Source organism: Kryptolebias marmoratus, linkage group LG21 (assembly GCF_001649575.2).
Source record: "Kryptolebias marmoratus isolate JLee-2015 linkage group LG21, ASM164957v2, whole genome shotgun sequence".
Lineage (NCBI taxonomy): Eukaryota > Metazoa > Chordata > Actinopteri > Cyprinodontiformes > Rivulidae > Kryptolebias > Kryptolebias marmoratus.
In genome coordinates, this window is record NC_051450.1 from 1445998 (window position 1) to 1466719 (window position 20722).

General features: G+C 37.2%; 1 protein-coding gene across 4 annotated transcripts in view; it reads right to left on the reverse strand.

The window, feature by feature from the left end:
- Window positions 1–771: 771 nt before the first annotated feature.
- The window catches only part of ccny (cyclin Y), a 44574-nt gene continuing 24623 nt past the window's right edge, over window positions 772–20722 (reverse strand). Inside the window, exons 2-12 of one of the 4 annotated variants that reach the window (XM_017437734.3) lie at window positions 17051–17125; window positions 14792–14812; window positions 13032–13066; window positions 12904–12927; window positions 12277–12377; window positions 12125–12160; window positions 10768–10825; window positions 10345–10464; window positions 7094–7260; window positions 5796–5958; window positions 772–4761 (exon numbers count right to left, since the gene is read on the reverse strand). In XM_017437734.3, coding sequence (XP_017293223.1) covers window positions 4645–4761; window positions 5796–5958; window positions 7094–7260; window positions 10345–10464; window positions 10768–10825; window positions 12125–12160; window positions 12277–12377; window positions 12904–12927; window positions 13032–13066; window positions 14792–14812; window positions 17051–17125 — 917 coding nt within the window. In that variant the 3' untranslated portion in view covers window positions 772–4644. The remainder of the gene's footprint in view (window positions 4762–5795; window positions 5959–7093; window positions 7261–10344; window positions 10465–10767; window positions 10826–12124; window positions 12161–12276; window positions 12378–12903; window positions 12928–13031; window positions 13067–14791; window positions 14813–17050; window positions 17126–20722) is intronic. The other 3 variants (XM_017437735.3, XM_017437736.3, XM_017437737.3) reach the window with 3 other exon arrangements.

The window sequence follows — 20722 nt, forward strand, 5'->3', positions numbered from 1 at the left end:
ATTGTTTTGTATTTTGTCATACATGTTGGTATTTTTTTTTTTTTTTCCTTGGATTACAAAAAGCCACAAGTCATATGACCTTTATAGTAATACATGGTGTGTGTGTGATGTTCATGATGTGTTCCTTTTAGATGTACTGCTTATGTATTGAGTTGAAGAGTAGGAAAAATATATTTTAAGAATTGTGTGTGCTGTGTTGCTGTAGTGTGACCGCCTCATTGTTTTTGTTGGTGTATTTTGTTCTGTGTGACGTTGCTGCAGAATACCTGTGGCGTTCACCAGCATCTTCTCGTTGGAGTTCTTCCATGAGCCTGTAGTAATGATCGAACTGAAGTCTTCTGTCAGTATCTAGCCACCGTCTCACCCACCATCTTCTGGGTGTTCAGTTCACAACAGATACTGGAAAAATGTTGTGTAGACGTTGGTGCTTTTATAATGCTACATAATACAACAAAAATCCAATAACTGTGTGGCTGTCATATTTATGAGGTCCAAATGCCAAGAGCAAAAAAGAAATATGCCACTGACACACAGCTCTAACAAGACGGATAAAGAAGATGAGCAATGACAACATCTATGGCATTTTTTAACATCAACAATAAACCTGTGTCAAACAACTTGGTGTTGCTGGATATCTATTGGATCTATCTATTGGATCAGAAACCTACAGAGGTGATGTTGGGATGTTATTTTCTGACAGCCATGTATTTCCATACACCGCAGAGACAAAACTGAAACAATTATATTGGCAGACTAAAGACGAAGACACAATCAGTTTATTGCAAGATTTAAAAGTTTAATTCTTGTTTGCTTCAGAAGAGCAATGAAAACATGGAACTCATAACTGAGAACATACAAAGCAAAACAATTTGGCAAACTGAGAACAAGAATTAAAAACACGACTCAAACACACAAACAGGACGAAATAAAATACAATCTGTTGAAAATGTTCACAAAAAAAAAGTTCACAGCTACAGCGGTTGACTGTTAGCACGGGAAATCATTATGATCAAAGCTGAACTTGTCAAACACAAAATTTACTGAAGTAGAGGAAGAAAAATGAAAAAAGTAACACTCTATGGAGAGGTAGAGTTCAGTGCACAAGGCTGACACACATCGAGTTACCGTTTGACAAGACGCTGCAGAAGAGTTCATGTTCTGCCTCAGAACGCACCATCAGCTCTGACAACACCGCACTGCGCTGCATGTACACACATACAATAAATAAGATATACAATCTTTGAAGACAGTTTGAACTCACAAGAGCACAACATCACTTTCCTAAAGATGTTTGCACTTTTTATTTCCCACTCATTCAAAGCCCAACAAAAAGAAACTACAACTTCTCTTTTTAGAGTAGATGACTCTTGGAATAACTCATGTGCAAGTGGGCTGAGTCTGAACAAAACACATTACAAACAACCGTCCTTCATTTCTCTGTGACTTTGGTGCAGTTCTTTCCCTTCTCAGGTCAAGGATCAGTGAACTGAATGACCAATTGATTCTGTAGTACTTTGACAACTTAAAACATGCTCGTGGAGACTGAAAATTTATGCACAAAACAAGGCTGAAACAATGATGTCACAGTTAACACTAAACCTTTTCTAAAGATTTTATTTTGTTTATACAAATGCATTTAGAACAGTTTTCCAAGTGTTTTCAAATTTGAAACTTTTCAACCTACACAACTTTTTATTTGGCTATGCAGTGAAGGAACAAGAGTCCAGTTGATCATGAGGCAAACAATTGCTAGAATAAATATATTAAAGGTTTTATTTCACACACTGATCAGTCAATATTCTCATAAAACCATAACAACATAAACCAGTTTGTAGGTGTAGCCTTTATTAGATCTTGTATGTTTCCTGTAGTTGGTCTAAGAGGAGTCAATTGTTCATAAAAAATACTGTTTCTCAGCTTTACTAACATCCAGAAAATAAAACAAAAACACTATGAAGTTCTGAAACTAACAAAATGGTGTAAAAGAATCATTAGGCATCCATCTTTTAGCAACTAAAAGGTTTTAAATTATTCAGCTAATTGGTAAATAAAACATGTGGCACTGTTTATGATGATGATATGGTAATTAGCTACATAACTAGCTGAAAGGATATTAGCTTGATAGTTAACACTTGTTAGCTTCAGCTGTATCTGTCTTTAGCTAACATTTGTTCTGAAGCAGCAGCCTGTCAGACAGCATGTGTAGTGTTTATCCACCATGCTCAGGACAGCTAACTGGCCCACTAGTCAAAGATTTGAAGCTATCACACTGCGTTAGCTGGTGAAGATCACCTGAAAACCTCTGACCACTTCAAGGGAAAACGGAGTGAAAGAAAACAGATTTGTGTAGAAACAAGACACTAAGCCCCCAAATATACACTACTCTTGATATTTTATTTTCTCCGTCCAATTGATTGTAACAAAAACCCTGCAGTACCCATGCCACAGCACTAGGTGGCAAAAACACCAACAATAACAACAATTTAAAATACAGAGGGGGAAAAAGAAAAACATTCTTAGCTTGACTGAAGATTTGGTAACAACTGTAGCTCCTTTCTTTCTTCAACAGTGTTTACCATTAGCTCTGAGTTACTAACCGTTGCAGAACATTGACCTAAGTTTGATGGCAGCAGGATCAGGATAAAGTGAGCCAAACGCAAAAAAACAAAATAAAATGAAAAAATAGTGGACAAGCTCCAAACAGGCGGCTTTGTTATTGCTTCTCAACTCTGCACAGATCCAACACAAGCTAAGTTTAAAATAAATTCTTTATTTTTAAAAATAAATTTAAGTTTGTTTTTCCTCACTAAAAACTATTTGTGTGTGGATGAGTGGTACAAATGCAGCAAAAATTTAACTATAACAGTTTAGGCGAGACCTGAAATGAATTAAGTCATAATATCAATACCTCAAGGTAAACAGAAAACATTTAAGACTAATATTAATATGGATTTATTGAAATCTCATCATTTTAATTTGCACAAGAAGTTTTCCAACATTTTGTCAGTTTCAGTGCTCCATAAGAAACAAACATCACTCAAGTAAAAAGTTAATGCATCTGACAGTTAGAAATATTTTTTAAAAATGTATTAAATGAGCCGGATTAATCTTGTTTAAAATATATTTATATACCACTGACAGAATATAGCACATCAAAAAGTCTTCTTTTTTCTCAGCATGAAAATGTTAACAGACAAAAAAAAAAAAAAAAAATTGAAGTGGTGTCTCCCATTTAAATTTTAATACCTTTCTCTTTACTTGATTCATCACGAGTGCAAAATCAAACAGAATATTTACCGGCGCTCTTTTAAAAACTGATATAAATATACCAACTCCATTCTTGTTCATTCTTTTTTTGTTCTGGTTTTTTTTGTTGTTTTTTTTACAGGATGACTTCAGTCTAAAGGTTTTTCACACTGGCACTTTATTTACACTGTACAAAGAAGAATAAGAAAAACAAAACTATACAATCTCTCATTTTCTAAGCAGTGATTCAATCATTGCTGAATGCTTTTTCATTCATTTTGATCCTATTGGGACCAGTGAGAATAACCCTGAAGAATTATGCACTGAGTTGACTTCTAAGTTGTAATATTTCATTCTGTGCAGGGTTTGTATTTTTTTATTTTTTAAGTTGGAAGAACCATGAAAAGCAAAAACAAACTATTCTCAATTATTTGTTCTAATTCTCAAGTAGAGAGGGAAGAGGTGTTTAAATGAGCATATTACAGGCACCACAGGTCAAGACAATGGCAGTGAATTAAGTACAACATGAGCTCTACAGTGTGTCTCATCTGTTTTCAAGTCTGTCTTCTCCCAAATATGTATGCTCCGACATATAAATCATTGCAAAAAAAAAGAACTGAATATTGCTTTATTCGAATGAGAGCTGGATGACGTATAGATTAAAATTTACATGTGGACGTTAACTTGATTCTCACTTCCTGTTAAAGGGCTTTTAATATAGCCACAATTTTGATGAATAAATCAGTGGACTTATTTTGTAAAGGTTTAATGATATGTAGTCAAGTCAAATGTATCAGCTCTGCTCTCTGCTAAACAATAGAATGTATTTATCTTTGTTTAGTTCTTTATTTTAATGAGAAATAAAAAAAAATGACAGAAAAAAAAATTCACAAACTAATTGAAGTATTGGGCATTAGAAACCAGCAATGTGCCTATAAGCTATATATATATATTAAAAAAAGAGATAATCTTTCTGCTTCAGTAAAGGAACTGAACCAGAGGATTCAAACAAAAGGAATGTAGACAGCCTTCCTTCCTCAGTCAGCCACTGTTAGATCGTGTTTTGCTCTCTGTCCCCCCCATTAGTCTGTTAGTCTTCGGTGGGTCTCTTCTTTGCTCCGCGTCTTTCATTCCTGACCTTCAGTGTAGTTCAACTCAGCTCCATTTGGTTCAGTTCAGGCAGCCAGTGAGACTTGTTTTATGTACAACAACCAGAGAGAGTGCAAACACACTTGAAACAGTGCCAGTCTGTGTGAATGAATGTGTGTGTGGGTGTGTGTGTGTGTGTTCCAGGCAGACCTGCAGATCCACAGAAACAGCTGCTCAGCTGGTCTGCCTGCTTTATCAGGCAAAAACTATTTGTCACACGTCTCCTAATTCCTCTGAAGGTGACCAGTGTTAGGAAATGATGGCTGGACACCATCGCACCATTGTCAGGTTGTCCGCACTCACCGACCGCTTCTTGGCCAGTTTCCTCAAGTCTTTGTACTTATCATCACACAACCGTGAGATGGCCTGGAAGTCAAAACAACAAATAAGATGGAGGTGGAACAGCTGAACATTTGTTCTATGAAAGAAAAAAATCTTCTACAAGAGGACAGGATGACTGGCTATTCAGCGTGTGGTGGTGGTAGTTTTGTTTTTAGAGAAAGTAAAAAAAAAAAAGGCCTTAATAGGACTTAATATTTTTTCAGAATCACTGAATATTTCAGAATTACATTAATCTTTTGGGGGATAGACAATAACAATGATTATAGATCAGTTTTTTGGGAACAGGAAAAAAAAGAAAATTTCAAACATAAATCAGAGTAAAGGCTTGAATACATTAAAGGGACAGTTTGACGTAGGATTCTGTGGATTATGAATGTTTAATATCAAACCTGATGTAGATGGCTCTTTGAACATCTTCAGTTCAGAGAAATAAGGTTTAATTCTGACCAGATTAACTCATTAGTGGATTTTGCCATCTTCTAAATTTCATAGCAGTTCCTGTAGATAGTGTTTAAATTTTTACATTTAATGGTTACATGGCGCTCCAGGTTGAACTGAAAGTAACTGTAAAAGGTTTAAGAAATAGTGCTCACTAGAACTGTGATGACATTTTAGAGATTAGAACTGTTTTAATACAGACTAGCCAATAGCTCATCATTCTTATCAGAATTAAACTGTTTTTTTATTGTCTTTTACAAACCTATCTACAACAGGTAAGATAGTAATTCTTCAGAATCTATTCAAAGAACACTACTTGAAAATGGCTGAAATTTTTCTTTACAGAAAGGACAGATGAAACAGAAGACTAATTATACTGAAACACAACTCTAAGTTCTGTCCTTTAATTTGCAGATGATCTACATTCTCGCTCTTGTGGAAATGCAAAATATGTTAAGCTGAGGCTTTGAAAGTACAAAAACACCAAAACCAGACTCAACTTCCATGTGGTAAGGCCAGAATAAACTCACTTCAGATGTGATGAAACTAACAAAATGTTCTGTTTTTAACTGGACCAGAACTAGAAGATTTCATATCTGTATGTGTGTGGGGCCCCTCACCTCTAGTTTCTGGGCCCTGTCCCTGCTGAGGGGTTCCAGGGGGAAGCTGAGGTTGTTGGCCTCAGCCAGGGAGCGCAGGTCAAAGTAATACTTGGCGTAAACGCTGGACGGCACGTTGATGTTAAACTGCAGCAGCTCCAGGAACTTTCGCTCCAGCTCATTCCTTCAGCCAAGAGGGAGAAGAAAATAGGTTTCGTTAGGAAGAAATCAAATCAAGTTTCTAGTTTTGAATCACAATCAGGTCTGATTCCTGAGTGGAGATGAGTTAAACAGACTGCACACTAACCAAACTTTGGCCTTTCTTCATAGTGAAAAGAAACGCCATCTCAGAAAATAGTTTGTAGAATATTAATCCCAAATCACATATTGCATCATGCTCAGGCTCACTGTGATTCCTTCTGCAGGAGGAAGACAGCAGCTTTCCTCAGTTTCGCTTCAGCCACGACTGATTCATTTCACACTGTATCTAACATTAATCTCTCCTTCCACGCTTTTGTTCCTCCCTCACGCACATTAACGGCACACAGCCATCGAGGAGCTAAAATTAGACTCTATTGTTGCTAAACTCTGTCTAATAAAACTGCTTCTTTTTAATATGTCCTGGCACAAATTCAGCTCTTTTAAGTCTATTTATTTTTGTGCTGTCCCTGTAGTTGTTTTAATGTTAGCAAGTGGGGAAAAAAACATTCAGCGGACGAAGCTCCAGAGTGGGGATTTAAAGAAACTAACTCTGGTCAGACACTGAGCCACTGTCTGGTAAGTTGCCATGCCAGAGAACAGCAGGAGCATATGTTTAGCTCCACTGACCAGAGAGAGTCCCGGACAGGTGGATTACAGTCGATGCTCTACAAATTTGGAGCTAAAGACAAGAATAGACTTTCACCAGCACAGCAATGTTTGCAGGGAGCAGAGGTCAGAGGTGACAGAGGTAGGACCATAGCTCCAGCAGAATTTTACTGCTCAGGATAATCCTGGCAACATTCCTGAGGATTTGGAAGCCAGAGAGGCGTTTCGTCATGCTTCCTTTAATTTCAGTGATAGTAAATGATCAAATAAGTTTTGGTTTGTTGCTTAAAATAATCAACATGAAAATATTGCTGCTGTTTTGGGGAATAATTACATAAAGTAACTGTGAGCAACATGAACCATTTATCATTTAAACATAAGTAACAGAAGGCAACTACCATCTGAAAAGTAAGGCATACCTGACCTCAGTCTGAAGACCTGTTCTGCTCGAGTGTTTTATTTTCAGCACTTCTGTGTCTGTTAACTGTTTGGGGTAACTTCCAGTGACTCACATGTCCTCTACAGTGATATCCTTGAGAATCTGGCAGTAATCGACATTCCACACCGCCTGGTCATCCCAGACTTTGGAAGCCAGGAGGATGGCTCCCAGCACAATGCGCTTCCAGTTGGCGGGGCAGATGTCAATCTCAGCATAGGTAAGGAGCCTCTCCAAGTATACCTTACACACAGAAATGTTGTTTTCAGTTAACAATACAGAATAAATATAAAAACAAACAAAAATGCCAGCAGTCCACTGTTTTCCCCCCATTTTCTTGTTAGTTTAATAATCTTCTGCTCCTGTGGTCTTCAATCATTTGCTGCTCTACAGTTTTGCAGTTTCCTGCCTTCTCCTCCTCCAAGATGTCAGAGGCTGATGAAATCTAGTTTCCCTGGAGCTCCTTCATAAAAAATCCATGCTGCTCTGTAATTCTCTGCTTCCTCCCTTTGAGTATTTAGACTTCACACAGCCAACACAAAGCTTGTGGGGGCCACTGGCACGAAGCTGATTCATGAGATCCACTGATCATTTTGTAAGAATCAAAGACAGACTGTGTTTTATTAGAATTCATACCATGAAGCGTGGAGGCTGTAATCATTCGCTGCAGAGAAACAGTACTATTACTTCCATCACACAGTACGAGGAGGAAAACAAAAACAAAGCCTGAACTGGAAACAGTACCCCAGCATCAATGCGTCTTTACTCATTGAGATTTACAGAAACATTTAAGCCTTTTTGGCTTTAATGCCATTTTGTAATTTTAACAAATATTTTGGATCTTATTTTCTAATCAACTGACAGTTTTGAATTTGAGTTGCGTGCAGCTCTTTAAGCATTATTGAGGATTATGAGAACATAATTTTTTAATGTTGTCAAACCTCTACAGGCCCGGTACCGTGGCTCTCAGGGAGATCTGCCACTACCAGAAGTTCACCGAGCTGCTCATCCAGAAGCTGCCCTTCTAGCATCTGGTCTGGGATATCGTACAGGACTTCAAGACCGACCTGCGCCTCCAGAGTTCGGCTTTCATGGCTCTGCAGGAGGGCAGCGAGGCTTACCTGATGGGACTCTTTGAGTACACCAGGACAGAGGACACATCGGGACAGACCACTACAAGAGATCCTTCCTGCCCACAGCCTTCAGCATCTATAACAACTCTTTAACGAAACCAGAATTATGAGCTACAACGACATTTAATTTCCCTTTGGGATTAATAAAGTCATTTTGAATTGAATTGAATGCCTGAACCACCTCAATTGCCTTCTTTTAATGTGGAGGAGCAGCAGTTTGTCCCAGATGACAGAGCTCCTCACCTTATCGCTGTAGGGTATAGAGGAAGCTCATTTCAGCTGCTTGTATCATCAGTCATTCTGTCAGTCATGAGCCATACCTTATGACCGTAAGTGAGGTTTGGAACGTACACAAACCAGTAAATCAAGAGCTCTGTCTTTTGGCTCAGCTCCTTCTCAGCTATAACAGACTAGAACAACATCCTCATGACTGCGGAAGAGGCCCAAATCTGTCGGACTCCTGCTCCATCCTGCTATCACTCATAAAAAATAAGACTCCCTAATACTTGAACTCATCCTCTTAAGCACTTTGAGTCGCCTCGTGCTGAAAAGTGATATATAAATAAATGTACCTACGTACCTACCTACCTACCTTAAAGCAAAGACTGACCCCCAGCCCATAGGGACCATTCCACCTTTTTTTGTTTCAGAACCATGGCCTCAGACTTTGAGGAGCTGACTGCACTGGTGCACACTGAACTGAACCACATCATCCACAAAAAGTAGAGTTGAGACCCAAAGGTTTCCAAACCAGACACACTTCTCTCCACGACGTCACCTTAAGATCATGTTTATGAACACCACAAACTGGATCAAAGACAAGTGCAGCCCTGCTGGACAAGCTCGACTTTATGTGCAGAGAAATGCAGACACATTTCCCAATTATACATGGACTGCATAGCCCTTAGAAGCGACCCCAGTACCCCTCACAGTATGCCTCAGGGAACACAGTTGTAAGTCGTCTCCAGATTCACTGAACACATGCAGAGTAGACGTATTTCATTTATTTTCCATCAGCTAAACTTGAACTCAACTGAATTAGGGCATGGTACAATGGCTTAAAACTTTCAGATGTGTCCTCTGTTAGAAAAAAAGAAAAAAGAAAAGTTTGCTGACATTTTGTTTCTTTTTTGTGTCAAACTGAAAAACACTGCAGTCTGCTCTTACTTTAATTCTGACTGAATCTGCTGATTCATTATCAAACAGCTCTGGAAACAGACAGGGTTATTATTTTTCCTAAAACTAATAAACAACAGTAACTTAAAGTTTTTAAAAATATGTTGGAAAAAACAATAAAGCCATGGAAAAGGAAATTTAAACATTTATTCATTACATTTTAGAGCTAGGTTTGACACTCTGGTTCTGGTGTCTAATTGGAGCAACCACACCGAGCTGGGCTTTGTGCCTGCAGGCAATGTGAGCCCAGCTCTGTTGTTGCTCAGTTGTGGCAGCAGGCGGCAAACACTGGAAAAGCTCCCATGAAATGAGAGCTGGACCACATGCTGGGACGCTCACTATGCAAACCAAGAATAACAAGAAATTGTAGACCTGAGTGCTTGGCAAACAGCAGTGATGGTCAAAGAGAATGAGCCTAAATGACTGAACTTTATGACTTCAAGGCTAATGTTACTAATTTTATTTATTCTGTATGAAGGCAATGTATGCTGATGTATAAAATACTTTTAAAAATGCAAATTTTTTCAAAGTTAATTTTGTGAATTAACATTATTTACAGGAAATATAAATCAAAAGTCTAAATTCTCAAAATGATTGGTTTAGAGATTTGGGTGGTCCTGGTGTGGTGGCTACTCTTATCAGTAGCATCTAATGAAAATTAGATTTATAGCTTATTATACAATTTATATTTGGAAGAAGTGGATTAAGCCTGTTCATTCGGCCCTCCACAACAGTCCCAGGTCTATATGTGGCCTTTTTGGAAAGTTAGTTTCTCATCTCTGCATTAAAGTAATGCTGAAAAAGGTGCAATGATTTAACTTTTTTATAATAATATTTCTTGGTCTTATGAGACTACGTGCTCATTTTCCAACATAAAAGGTACAGCTATCAGTGAAATATATAGTTTCTGTTTTAAGAGGATTCACTGAGGTCTATACATGAAGACAGTATTAATAGCACAAATGACAGCATTAGTTAAAGCAATAAAGGAGAATCAGGAAGCAACACCCACACTTACCAATGTGACAATGGCACACTCCGCAGTGAGCTGAGCAGCACTGAACAGCGTCCTGACGAAGCGGTAGATCTGCTTCTGCTCAGGGTCGTATTTGTCATAATCAGCAGGAACTTCAGACTTCTGTAAAATCACCAGGTAACAACGTACAAAATTAATACAAGACTGCATCTTTTTTTCCCAGTTATTTAATGGAATCTTCTGTTGCATTGTTGACTAAGAGTAAATTACTGTAAATTTACTTTGCAGAAATAAATCTAAATAACACAATGGTCTCCTGAGGCGACAATACAAATTTCCTCCTTTCATTTTATCCATGTTTTTGATATTTGCTGATCATCTGCTTGTGTGTATTGTCTTGCTGATTAATGCTGACAGTGTTACAGTTCACACATAATGGAAATTTATCTGCAGCTGAGGCCATACCGAGAGAGGATGCAGCTTCTCATCAAAAATGTCTAACAACATTCGCCTGTCGACATCTCTGGAATGAGACACACAGAAAAGAATCAGAGTAGGAGAAAAAAGCACATGGCACAAAATGAAACCGGAAATCGACTGCAGGATTTAGCCCTAAACTGCACAAAATTAGTCTTTTTCAGATGGTAAATGGTTGCTAGTATCTATAATTAAGCATATAAGTACATTTTCTAAAATTGTCACATAATTTGCTTATTTTGCTGTTTTTTAAAAAGCCTGATTTACAAAAAGTAATCAAAGAGAAAGATGCAGTTCTACAGTAGTCCTGATGTCAGCAAACTTTGAGATCAGCAGACACATAAACGGAACATTTAGAACATGAGACGACCTTTAATATGGTTCATCTACTGCTGTTGCTGTTAACAACTGCATGCTACAATTAAATGCCATTAATAAACACTCCTGCTTCCCATACATTATTGCAATCATGACCGAATAAACAAATGATCTATTTTAAGGTCATTTTAAGGTCCAATATCCTCTTTATAGTATCTTAGGTCAAACAACAAGACACTCATTTGATGCAGAATCAGTAGAAAGGTAATGAACCATTACTATCTTACCTGTTGTAGATAACTCTTTAAAAGACCTCAGTTTGAAGAAATAGTTTAAGTCTGATCAAGCCAATGGCTAGTCCGAGTAGGGCCAAGTCCAAAGTTAACTGCTGCTATCTTAACCCTCTCAAGGCAGGCGTTGCAACAACATATCTGATTTTTCCTGTTACTAAAACTTAAATTGAGCCTGAGAGGGTTAAAACAACTTCAGTCTCAAAGATTTTATTGCAGTTCATGCAAATGTTTGTTAAAATTTTTAAATTACAGTTATTTCTGGTAGAAATATGATAATATTCCTGCAGGAAATGCTTCAGGCTATGCTGGAAGTTTACTGTGCTTCCAAATAACCTTAAAATCCTGTAAATACCAGTGCAATGAAAACGGATAGTAACTTAAAGGTTTTAAAAAAAGAAAAGGCGTTTGCATTAAGGACTATGAAATTTTGTAGAAGAGTTGTTTTAACATGAAAATAATCCACTTTGATGTTGGCTACACTCAGACTAGCCATTAGCTCATCAGACCGGTCAGAATTAAACTGTATTACTCCAAACTAAGATTTAAAGAGATGTCTACAACAGGTAAGATATTAATTGTTCATAACATTTCTACAATACCCCACTTTAAATTATATGAACTATCACTTTAAACCAATCCAGGCAAAAGGAAAAACATGAGCGAATGTAGATTTTTAACGCAATACTGGGGCAGATAAATGTACACTTGGGAAAAATGTAAATTATTTCACAAACCTGTTCTTTATGTGGTAATATATTGCCAGGGCTACACTGTAAAAGTAAAAAAAAGAATCATTAAAAGTAGCAGAAGAGGACAATACGGCCAAACATTTTTTTTGCTATCAAACTAAAGTGTGCATCAGCTTGAAGATAATTAGACAAGTTACCATTTGATGGTGTATTTCAGGTTAGGCTGACTGACGGTGCTGTCGTCAAGAAAGATGGTGGAACATGAGCTGTACTTTCGTCTCACTGGACCTGGATGATGCTGCACACGTTCAAATGAAACACATACATGAACAAATACATGTCAGTCTTTCTTTCAGTCAAATTTGACATATTTGTCATATGAAGACCTGGTGACAAATATGGAGAGGAGGGAACCTGTACAGACCTGATGTGGTGGCATGCATTAGTGACATTTATGGTGAAGTGCATCTTCAGAGACATCAAATTTCTGTATTTTGTATTTGTTCAAATTATACTCAGTTGTATTTTATCTTTTTGATAATCAATGCTTTTTCCACAAAAAAGCATGTATAACCCTGTTTGCCTTGCAGAACTGTGGGTAACTGAAAGAATATGATAAACATATAAAATATGTATTTTTCCCATGAACCCAGAGGACTCAGATGAGCTGCACCATTTTATTACATGGGAAAATTATTTAGAATTTGAATACTTAAAAAAAACAATAACAAAACAACAAAACAGGAATAAACGAGACAGATTATGAGCATTTGGTGGAGTTTGACTCAGGAAGAGACGAATACTCTGTAGGATAATCTCTTTACCTTGTTCTCCGAAATGTGAGTAAACTTGCAAAACATACAACACATTAAAATTACTTTTTGCACACAAGTCAAATAAATAAAATAAAGAAATCCTTTCCTAGGTCAATAATGTCTTTTATTTTACTTACATGGTTGATGTAAAGGCTTTTCCGCTTTTCTCGAACTGAAAAAGAATTTGAGAGAAGAGCTGTCAACTTCATGCTCAGGAAAAGTGCAGTTCATAGCCCTCGCAGACAGGGGGCAGCAACTCTCCAGGACTCAGGACTCTTAGATTTTTAGAAGTGTAATGAATGAACAGCTTTCCTTCCCTTGTTATTATTCCACACAACATTAAACAGAGCTTTGTGGGCATTTTTAATAATAAGTAATAACATTTCAAAGCTAGTAAATGACGCTTGTTTCCTATTACACGAAAAATTGTGTAATAATCTGTAGGAATAAGAATACACGATTTAATGAACCCATTCATCAGTTTTGTGTGTGCTGTTTTAAAATAAATCAAACCTAGTGACTGATTCATTCATGTTCAAATTGTCTTTAAGTTAATGTCTTTTCATTTTATTCAGTTCATACGAATACGGTTATTTGTAATTCCATTTCACTCTAATGGACTGAAGACTGAGTGCTGTGCTGTATTATTCTGAATACACAGCATACAAATGATTATATCCAAGCCTTTCTGAAGTTTATGAGTTAAAATTAGGGTTGGGCAGTTATATGTTAATATGGTTTCTAGAGGAAAGCAAGCAAGCAAGCAATGTGGATTTTTGATAAGTTTTACTGTATTATTGGTTTTCTAAAATTACTAAAAATCAGAGAAGTCTTACAAGTTTAAGTTGTCCACAGGGACAACAACATTATTCTGTTTGGAAGTTTCATGGTCTAATGAGACAAAGATGATGTCTGTACTGAGGTAAATTAGGTAGGTATTCAATCCCCAGAGTAGTGTACTAACTGTTATGCTTGAAGGCTGTGGTATCATGACCTGGAGCTGTTTTGCTGCTAATGTAGCTCATAAAGTTCATATCAAAAATGTAATGACAAGAAAGAGGACTATCTCAGCAATTGTTTAACTTGAACTATCTACCACACTTTAGATACTTACAACATAGTTCAGTGTTTCAATAGGATGAGCAACACATTTCAATGTTTTAGATGTCTAGACTGGAAAAACAATATTTTTAAGAATGGTTTATAAGCCTAATCTTACCCTGACATTATAGTTCATAATGAATGTGGAAACTTGCATTTAGACATGTTCTTTACTACATTTACTATGAATTAGCAAAAGGAAAAAAAACGAGTAAAAAAGTGCTAGCAAAACAAACAAGAGCAGAAGGAGGAAGCAGGATCACAGACGCAACAAAGTGCTGTGTCGCAGTTCGCTTCTCATCTCAGCACCTTCTGTATCTTACCTCTCTGACAAACAGACACTAGCATTAATGCACATGTTTTTCCACTGAAAAGCAAAAAGCAGCAACCTCATTGGAGGTTAATATTTTGATGGAAAACAAAGAAATTAGTCCTAATCATAGGGGTATATGCTCAAAACAGTTTTGCCTGTTTGGAGCTCGTTTCAGAATGGACATTTTTTATACCCAATTGATGACAGAAAGCCTACAGAGGCCAGTGCTTTGGTTGAGGCTAAGCAGCCATATTTCTAGCTGTACTCATGGACCAACATGTGCAGCGGAAGAAGCATATACACATAAAGAAAGCTCAGCAATAAATGCACATGACTGGCTAACAGAAGACAACATTGGTGCAATACATGAAAGCAACAGAGGTTTAGGCTACACGAAGGGGCCATTTTGAAAGAGTCAAGCCCAAACACACAGTAAGCGCAGCGTTAGCCGCTGTTTGATACTGGACACACCTACATGCTTACCTCTCTTGCTGGGCACAAAAACTGAAAAAATAAAAGTCCAAATTGTCTGTTTGTTTGTTTTTGACAAGGAAATTCACATCATGCATCACTATTAAGTATGTTCTTAAATCTGTTGAAAAGAAAGTGTATGACATGACCAGTGTGCAGTAGGCATGGGCCGGTTTTTGGTTTTAAGGTATACCGCAGTTTAGAAAATCTTAGTATCAAAACCACTAAATCTTTCTATTATATTGTTCTTGTGGTTTAAATTTCTTTGAATGACTTAACAAAGACGATGTGAAGTTTTTTCTGGTCACATGAAGCGCAAAACTGGACTAGCCCCCAGCTGTTGCTGCAAGCTGTCAGTCAGATGTGTTTCATGGCTAAAAGACACAAACTGCCCTCAAAATGTTCCACTAGTTAAAGAAAGAAGAAGTTAGGGATTTTCTATTCTTTTTTATAGTTGCAAAAAACTCTGTTAGTCAGAACTTGTCTACCAAAGGAGCGCCACCAATTGCTTTTTAAAGGTAACACTGTTTTGAAACAAACATTCACAGCAAACTACAATAATCCATGTATCATTCGTTCTTTCCATTTGCAATTGACTATCAAAAATCTAATGATGAAAAACTGACTGGTTATTTTGATTTTTGTTTTTATTATAACACCAAAAATGAAAAAACGGCTGCTTTTTCATATTTCACTTTTAGGCTAAGATCGGAAACAAGAAATCGAAAAACGGGCAGCAGGACAGAATTTGATTTTAATATTTATTTGGTCGGGTTTAGGTGACCCGGAAGTGACTTTACGCGGCAGTTAAGGTAATGTAGTGGTTACTATGGCAGCGCTAGAACCACTAATCGAGGACATGTTTAACAGTGGTTTGATCCTTGAAACAATATGCAAGTCCACAAGGCCGATGGGTCTGACTGGATTATCTGGTCCTGATTGATCAATATTGAACAATCATAAATAAGTAGACGCCTCATTATGTCCCGGAGTGCCTCCGCCGTCACCGCCATGTTGGCAGATCTCTCCTCTCTCTAAGAGCCAACAGGACCTTTTTTTTGCACCTTTTGTAACTTGGCGCTGGTTACATAGCGTACTGCCCCCCGTCTTTTTGGAGAATACTGCACCGATGAAAGCCCCAAGTATAAACGCCTCCACCGCGTGCTCAGGTCTGCGTGCTGTTCACGGAGCCCTGCAGGACTCTAATGAGCCCTGAGGCCGAGCCACCTTCAGCTACCTGGAGTTAGCATGTTATAGGAGCCGCAGTAATAAACATCGATCAAGCAAGTTTAACCAAAAATGGTTAGTTGAGCTAAAATTCAGCTGGTGGCTTAACAAGACTGAATACAGTAAGCATGTTTTGTGCTTAGTGAAAATATTATCCTTGTTTACCAGTAAAATGATGCGATTAAATTCAGCATTAGATATGTTTTGTTTTGTTGTTCCATGTAGTGATCCAACATGCAGCCTGTGCCACAAAAAGCACAGTACAGTACAGCATCTGTCTGTTTTTCAGAGTTCTCTGTTGTTATTCATTGGACTTGATGCGAGACGTGTGTTGGTGCTTTGTTTGCAGTTTTTCATTTATGTTAATTTATTTATTTGTAAATGTGACTTAAATTAGGATTCAAATTAGGTGCAAACAATTTGTATTTATTTTAATTGTATTTTTGTTTAAAAAAGTATTTTAAAAGTTCCTTTTTGTAAAACTGTAGTTGTATAAATATTTGGCACAAATATCTTACAATACCACATAATAAATAGCCATATTTTCAACTTTCCTGCCAACTTTAATCATTTTTTTTTACTAAATCACGGTCGGCTAGCGATTGGCCAGCGAACGGCTGGCGAACGGCACCTACCACCAGGTTTACCCTCTTTTCTGGGGGAAAGCCTGCAGTCTAGCACAGGATTTAGAAAAGCTCTTAAAATGATTTCTCTATTCGAGAGAGAAATCAAATGAAACAACAGATGGCAAAATATAAAACAATGATTGGTCTTTGGAAACTCATATGCAAGCAAAAGAGTGTTTCTACAACAACAGAAATAAAGGGTAATCACTTTACATTACATTATGTTACACTGGCCTGTTCTGAGCAGAACATATGGTTTATATCTGACAGAAACACAAACTCACTGATTAAAACAAAGAAAGGCTGAACACTTTACTCTAATAATGTCCGGTAGATTTGTAACCCAAGAAGTGAACTAATATGAAAGAGAAGTTTCAGAGAAATGAGAAGCAGCATGGTACTAAAAAACACAACTTACCATCAGTTTGCGACTTGCTGAGAAAGATAGTGCTGGCCCGAGGATGATCTGAAGGATTGTGCTCTATGGGCAAATCTGAAAATACAGAAATGAGAAAAAAAAACATAAGTCCAGCAAACAGTGGTTAAGTTTAAGATCTGAATAAAATAAATACATAAATAAATACAGATACACATACTAAAACCCTAGATATTTCATTTTGATAGGATGACATTCAGCAAATTCTGAATTTTGAAAAGGATACTGTATAAAGATGCAGTTGCTGCATTTGCTTTATAGAAAAGCCCACATTTTTGTTGATATACCCTAAAATACAACTGCTATGGAGAGCCGTCGAATCAACCTTATATGTGACTTGATTTTGACTGAAACCAGGCTCCATAGTAATGTCTCTGTACTTCTGCTGAACGAGCTAACATCCTTCCATGAAGGCAGAAAATTTATTTTTATTTCACTGCATAACTTGAGTTTTCTGGTTTCGGGACATCTTTGAGCTTGACAATGAGAAACCAACACCAACAGGCCAGCACAGAAGTAGCATAAAGACTGAAGATGTAGGTTAGTTTTAAAATATCACAGATCAAAGAAGCCCCACAAATTTCTCAAAGCAGCAAGTCCCTCTGGTGCCAGGGCCTCATGAGATAAGACAAGTCCTGCTTCATTTCCTGATATTTTAAAGAAGATATTGCTCTGTTGAGTCAAGAACAAGCAGAATGTGCTCCAGCTCCAACAAGGTTGCTAAATTCTAAGGTGTAATGGTACACATATTCGTACCGGATCATCACGTTACAGTGTCTGGTGAATGCAATCAAAAAATGTGATGTTCACAGCCTTTCTCATCTAGATAGGGCACATGCTGTTGAAATTGCTTTTTGCCAACCTCCACAAAAGACAAGATGTAGAAGACACCATCAAACTACTCCACACCAAGTTAAACCTAGAATCTGTAGTTCAGATGACATACAGAAGATGAAAGCCTGCCTGTAATGAATTAGCTGTGTGAAAAGGTTTCACAGTTCCAGTGATCCATGGAAGCAGAGGAGAACGTGAGAATATCAATGAGAAGGGAATACATGAAAAGCCAAATGGGCCATAAATGCCTTTGGTATGGAAAGACAAAAAAATGTCCCAATTTATGTGCTTTAAAACACCCTTTGATCTATAATAAACACCTTTAAATATGTCACCAGGTATTCAGTTATGTTTTTTTTTGTTTTTTTTTTGCATCAAGTCTAGGCCAAGTTAATTGAAACCTTCTTTTGTTCTATTTTCTTGACAAAAGAGAGATCACTTTTAGATGCGGACTTCAATAAATTTGATGTTTAACATATGGCCTGTAGGACACTGTTTACAGTTCAAATTGGAAGAATAAAATAGTATGTTTTTTTTATACTTTTATTTTACTGTAAAGTTACCAACTGACCAATCCTACCTTGCCTGAAACCTTAGAGCCTCCCCTAGAGCTGCACAGTATATGAAAAATTTATCACCATCGCAATATCAATACTGCAAAGGACAGCTTAGACTGGAATAAATCATAGAGTCATTATATTTCAAGTATTACATATTCATGTTCTGTATGCTGATAATATATTTGGTCAAAACAATGGACTCGAAGTGGACTTGTCACCCACACCTGGTTTAGATGATGGTGACTGTTTAAAATAAATAAATAAAGCATTTGGGAATTCCTGTTTTTCCTGTCGTACCAAACCCATACAAAACTGTGATTCCAAAAATGAGGTACGTACCAAAACATGATTTACAGTATTTGTACTCTTACAACACTTTTAAAATTACCAGTTACATTCTTCTGGGCAAGGGAAGCACAGGTCTTTATAATATGTAAGTTGTGCATAAATAAATTAAAAAAAAATAAATACTTGTTTGTTTTTTTTATGTTAAGCCATTTGATTAAAACAACCAGCACACTGGGAGACAAAAACCTTTGATACTGGGGTTAAAGTAAGAGAGAGATGTGAACTGCACTAAATAGAAAAGAAATCTGTTAGCTGACAGCGTGCTGCACCAGCGCTGTGTAAACAGTGGTTTGTAAATCAATGAACTAAGCAAACACAGCAGAATGTTATAGATCTGTATTAAACCATCCTCTGCACAACCTGCAATTAACTGATCACAGAGGAACTGGGGAAAAAACTACCTAAACTTTATAACAATTAAAGCATTTAGCATTGTTTTTTTATAAACGTAATGACTGATGGTTTGTAGATGAAATTTTTATTGACATTTCTCCATTTCAAAGAAGTCTTTACTTTAAAATTACTATATTACTCAAAATCCTTCTAGCCCTTTGGTTTCTCACGTTGGAACATAAAGACAGTTGCACGTTTTCATTTAAAAATGTACGATTTTAATTTAATCTTTTGCCCTACCCCATCTTGCTCCATTTGATGTATTTGTGTCAAACCAAAATCAAATAGAGACCCTGTCGTCTCCCAGACAGCTGCTGTATCAACCACTGAATATAACACAATCTTTTAGAGTCCCACCTCTTTACCATGATTAAATTCCATAAGACAAACAAGATGCTGAACATAATTTTACTGGGAAAAGCCTAGAAGAAAACTTGAAAAAAAAAAAAAACAACATTCTATGTGATAAAACTGAGAACATCCAAGTGCTGAGGTAATTTTATATCCTAATAAATGCAAAGAAAGATTTGAGCACATAATATGAAGATGGCAATCATATTCCAGTCTAGATTTAGCATAAACTGGAATTTATTCTACTTTCTCCTGAGTCTTAGACACCCAGAGCGCATAGTGTAGGACCATTAGTGTAAATTATTAAATTGTAAACCTAGGAGGAAGCAAACAAGAACTCTAAGCAGCTTGGGTTGATGACTCTGTGGGCGTCTAAGATGATGTCATTGAAACAGGAAGGGTCAAACAGGGCCAACGCCTCTATACACAAACACAGTAAGTGTAAGTAACACTGAGGACTTTATGTGAATGCCAACTGGAGAAAGAAACAGGCCGATAACCAAAGAGAGGCTGATAAAGAGAGGGGAAAAGGGAAAGGAAAATGAATGAAAAGGGTAGCTCTGAGGAGTGACTGACAGGAGACAGAGGATAATATTAACATTTTATGACACTGAATACATAAAGGAGGAGCGGATATGAAAAATAAGAAAATATGACATGGTAGCAGAGGTGAGGCATGGGGAACAGATGAAAGAAAAAGATAAAGAAGAGGTCTGGATAGCAGCTTTATTTAACCTCTGACCTCTGCTTTTATGGCAGGTTAACATATTATATGGTAGTTAGTAAGGATCTTTAAAGCAAATATCCATAGTCATTTCACATCAAAATTAATGTTTCACATACTTCAGAAAAATCCTTTTTTTCCCAGTTCACAATAAACATTTAGGACATCTCCAACTTCATTCTTCCTTATTCTTTTTTTTTTTCTGCTCCTGGTGGAAGGAGGAGACGCAATTGATACAATTTTCTCGACTGAGTGAAGGAGAGTCCAGTCTCGGGATATGTCTCGCTGGATATACAGCGGATTCCTGGCAGGAGTGGAAGACTGTGTACCTACCGACGTGGAGGTTCCTTACATATTTGGGTTTTTGATAACAGGATTTCTGCTGTTTGGACCAGGCAGTTACCTGGATTATCGTCAAATTCGTTGATGGGTTCACGGATCGAC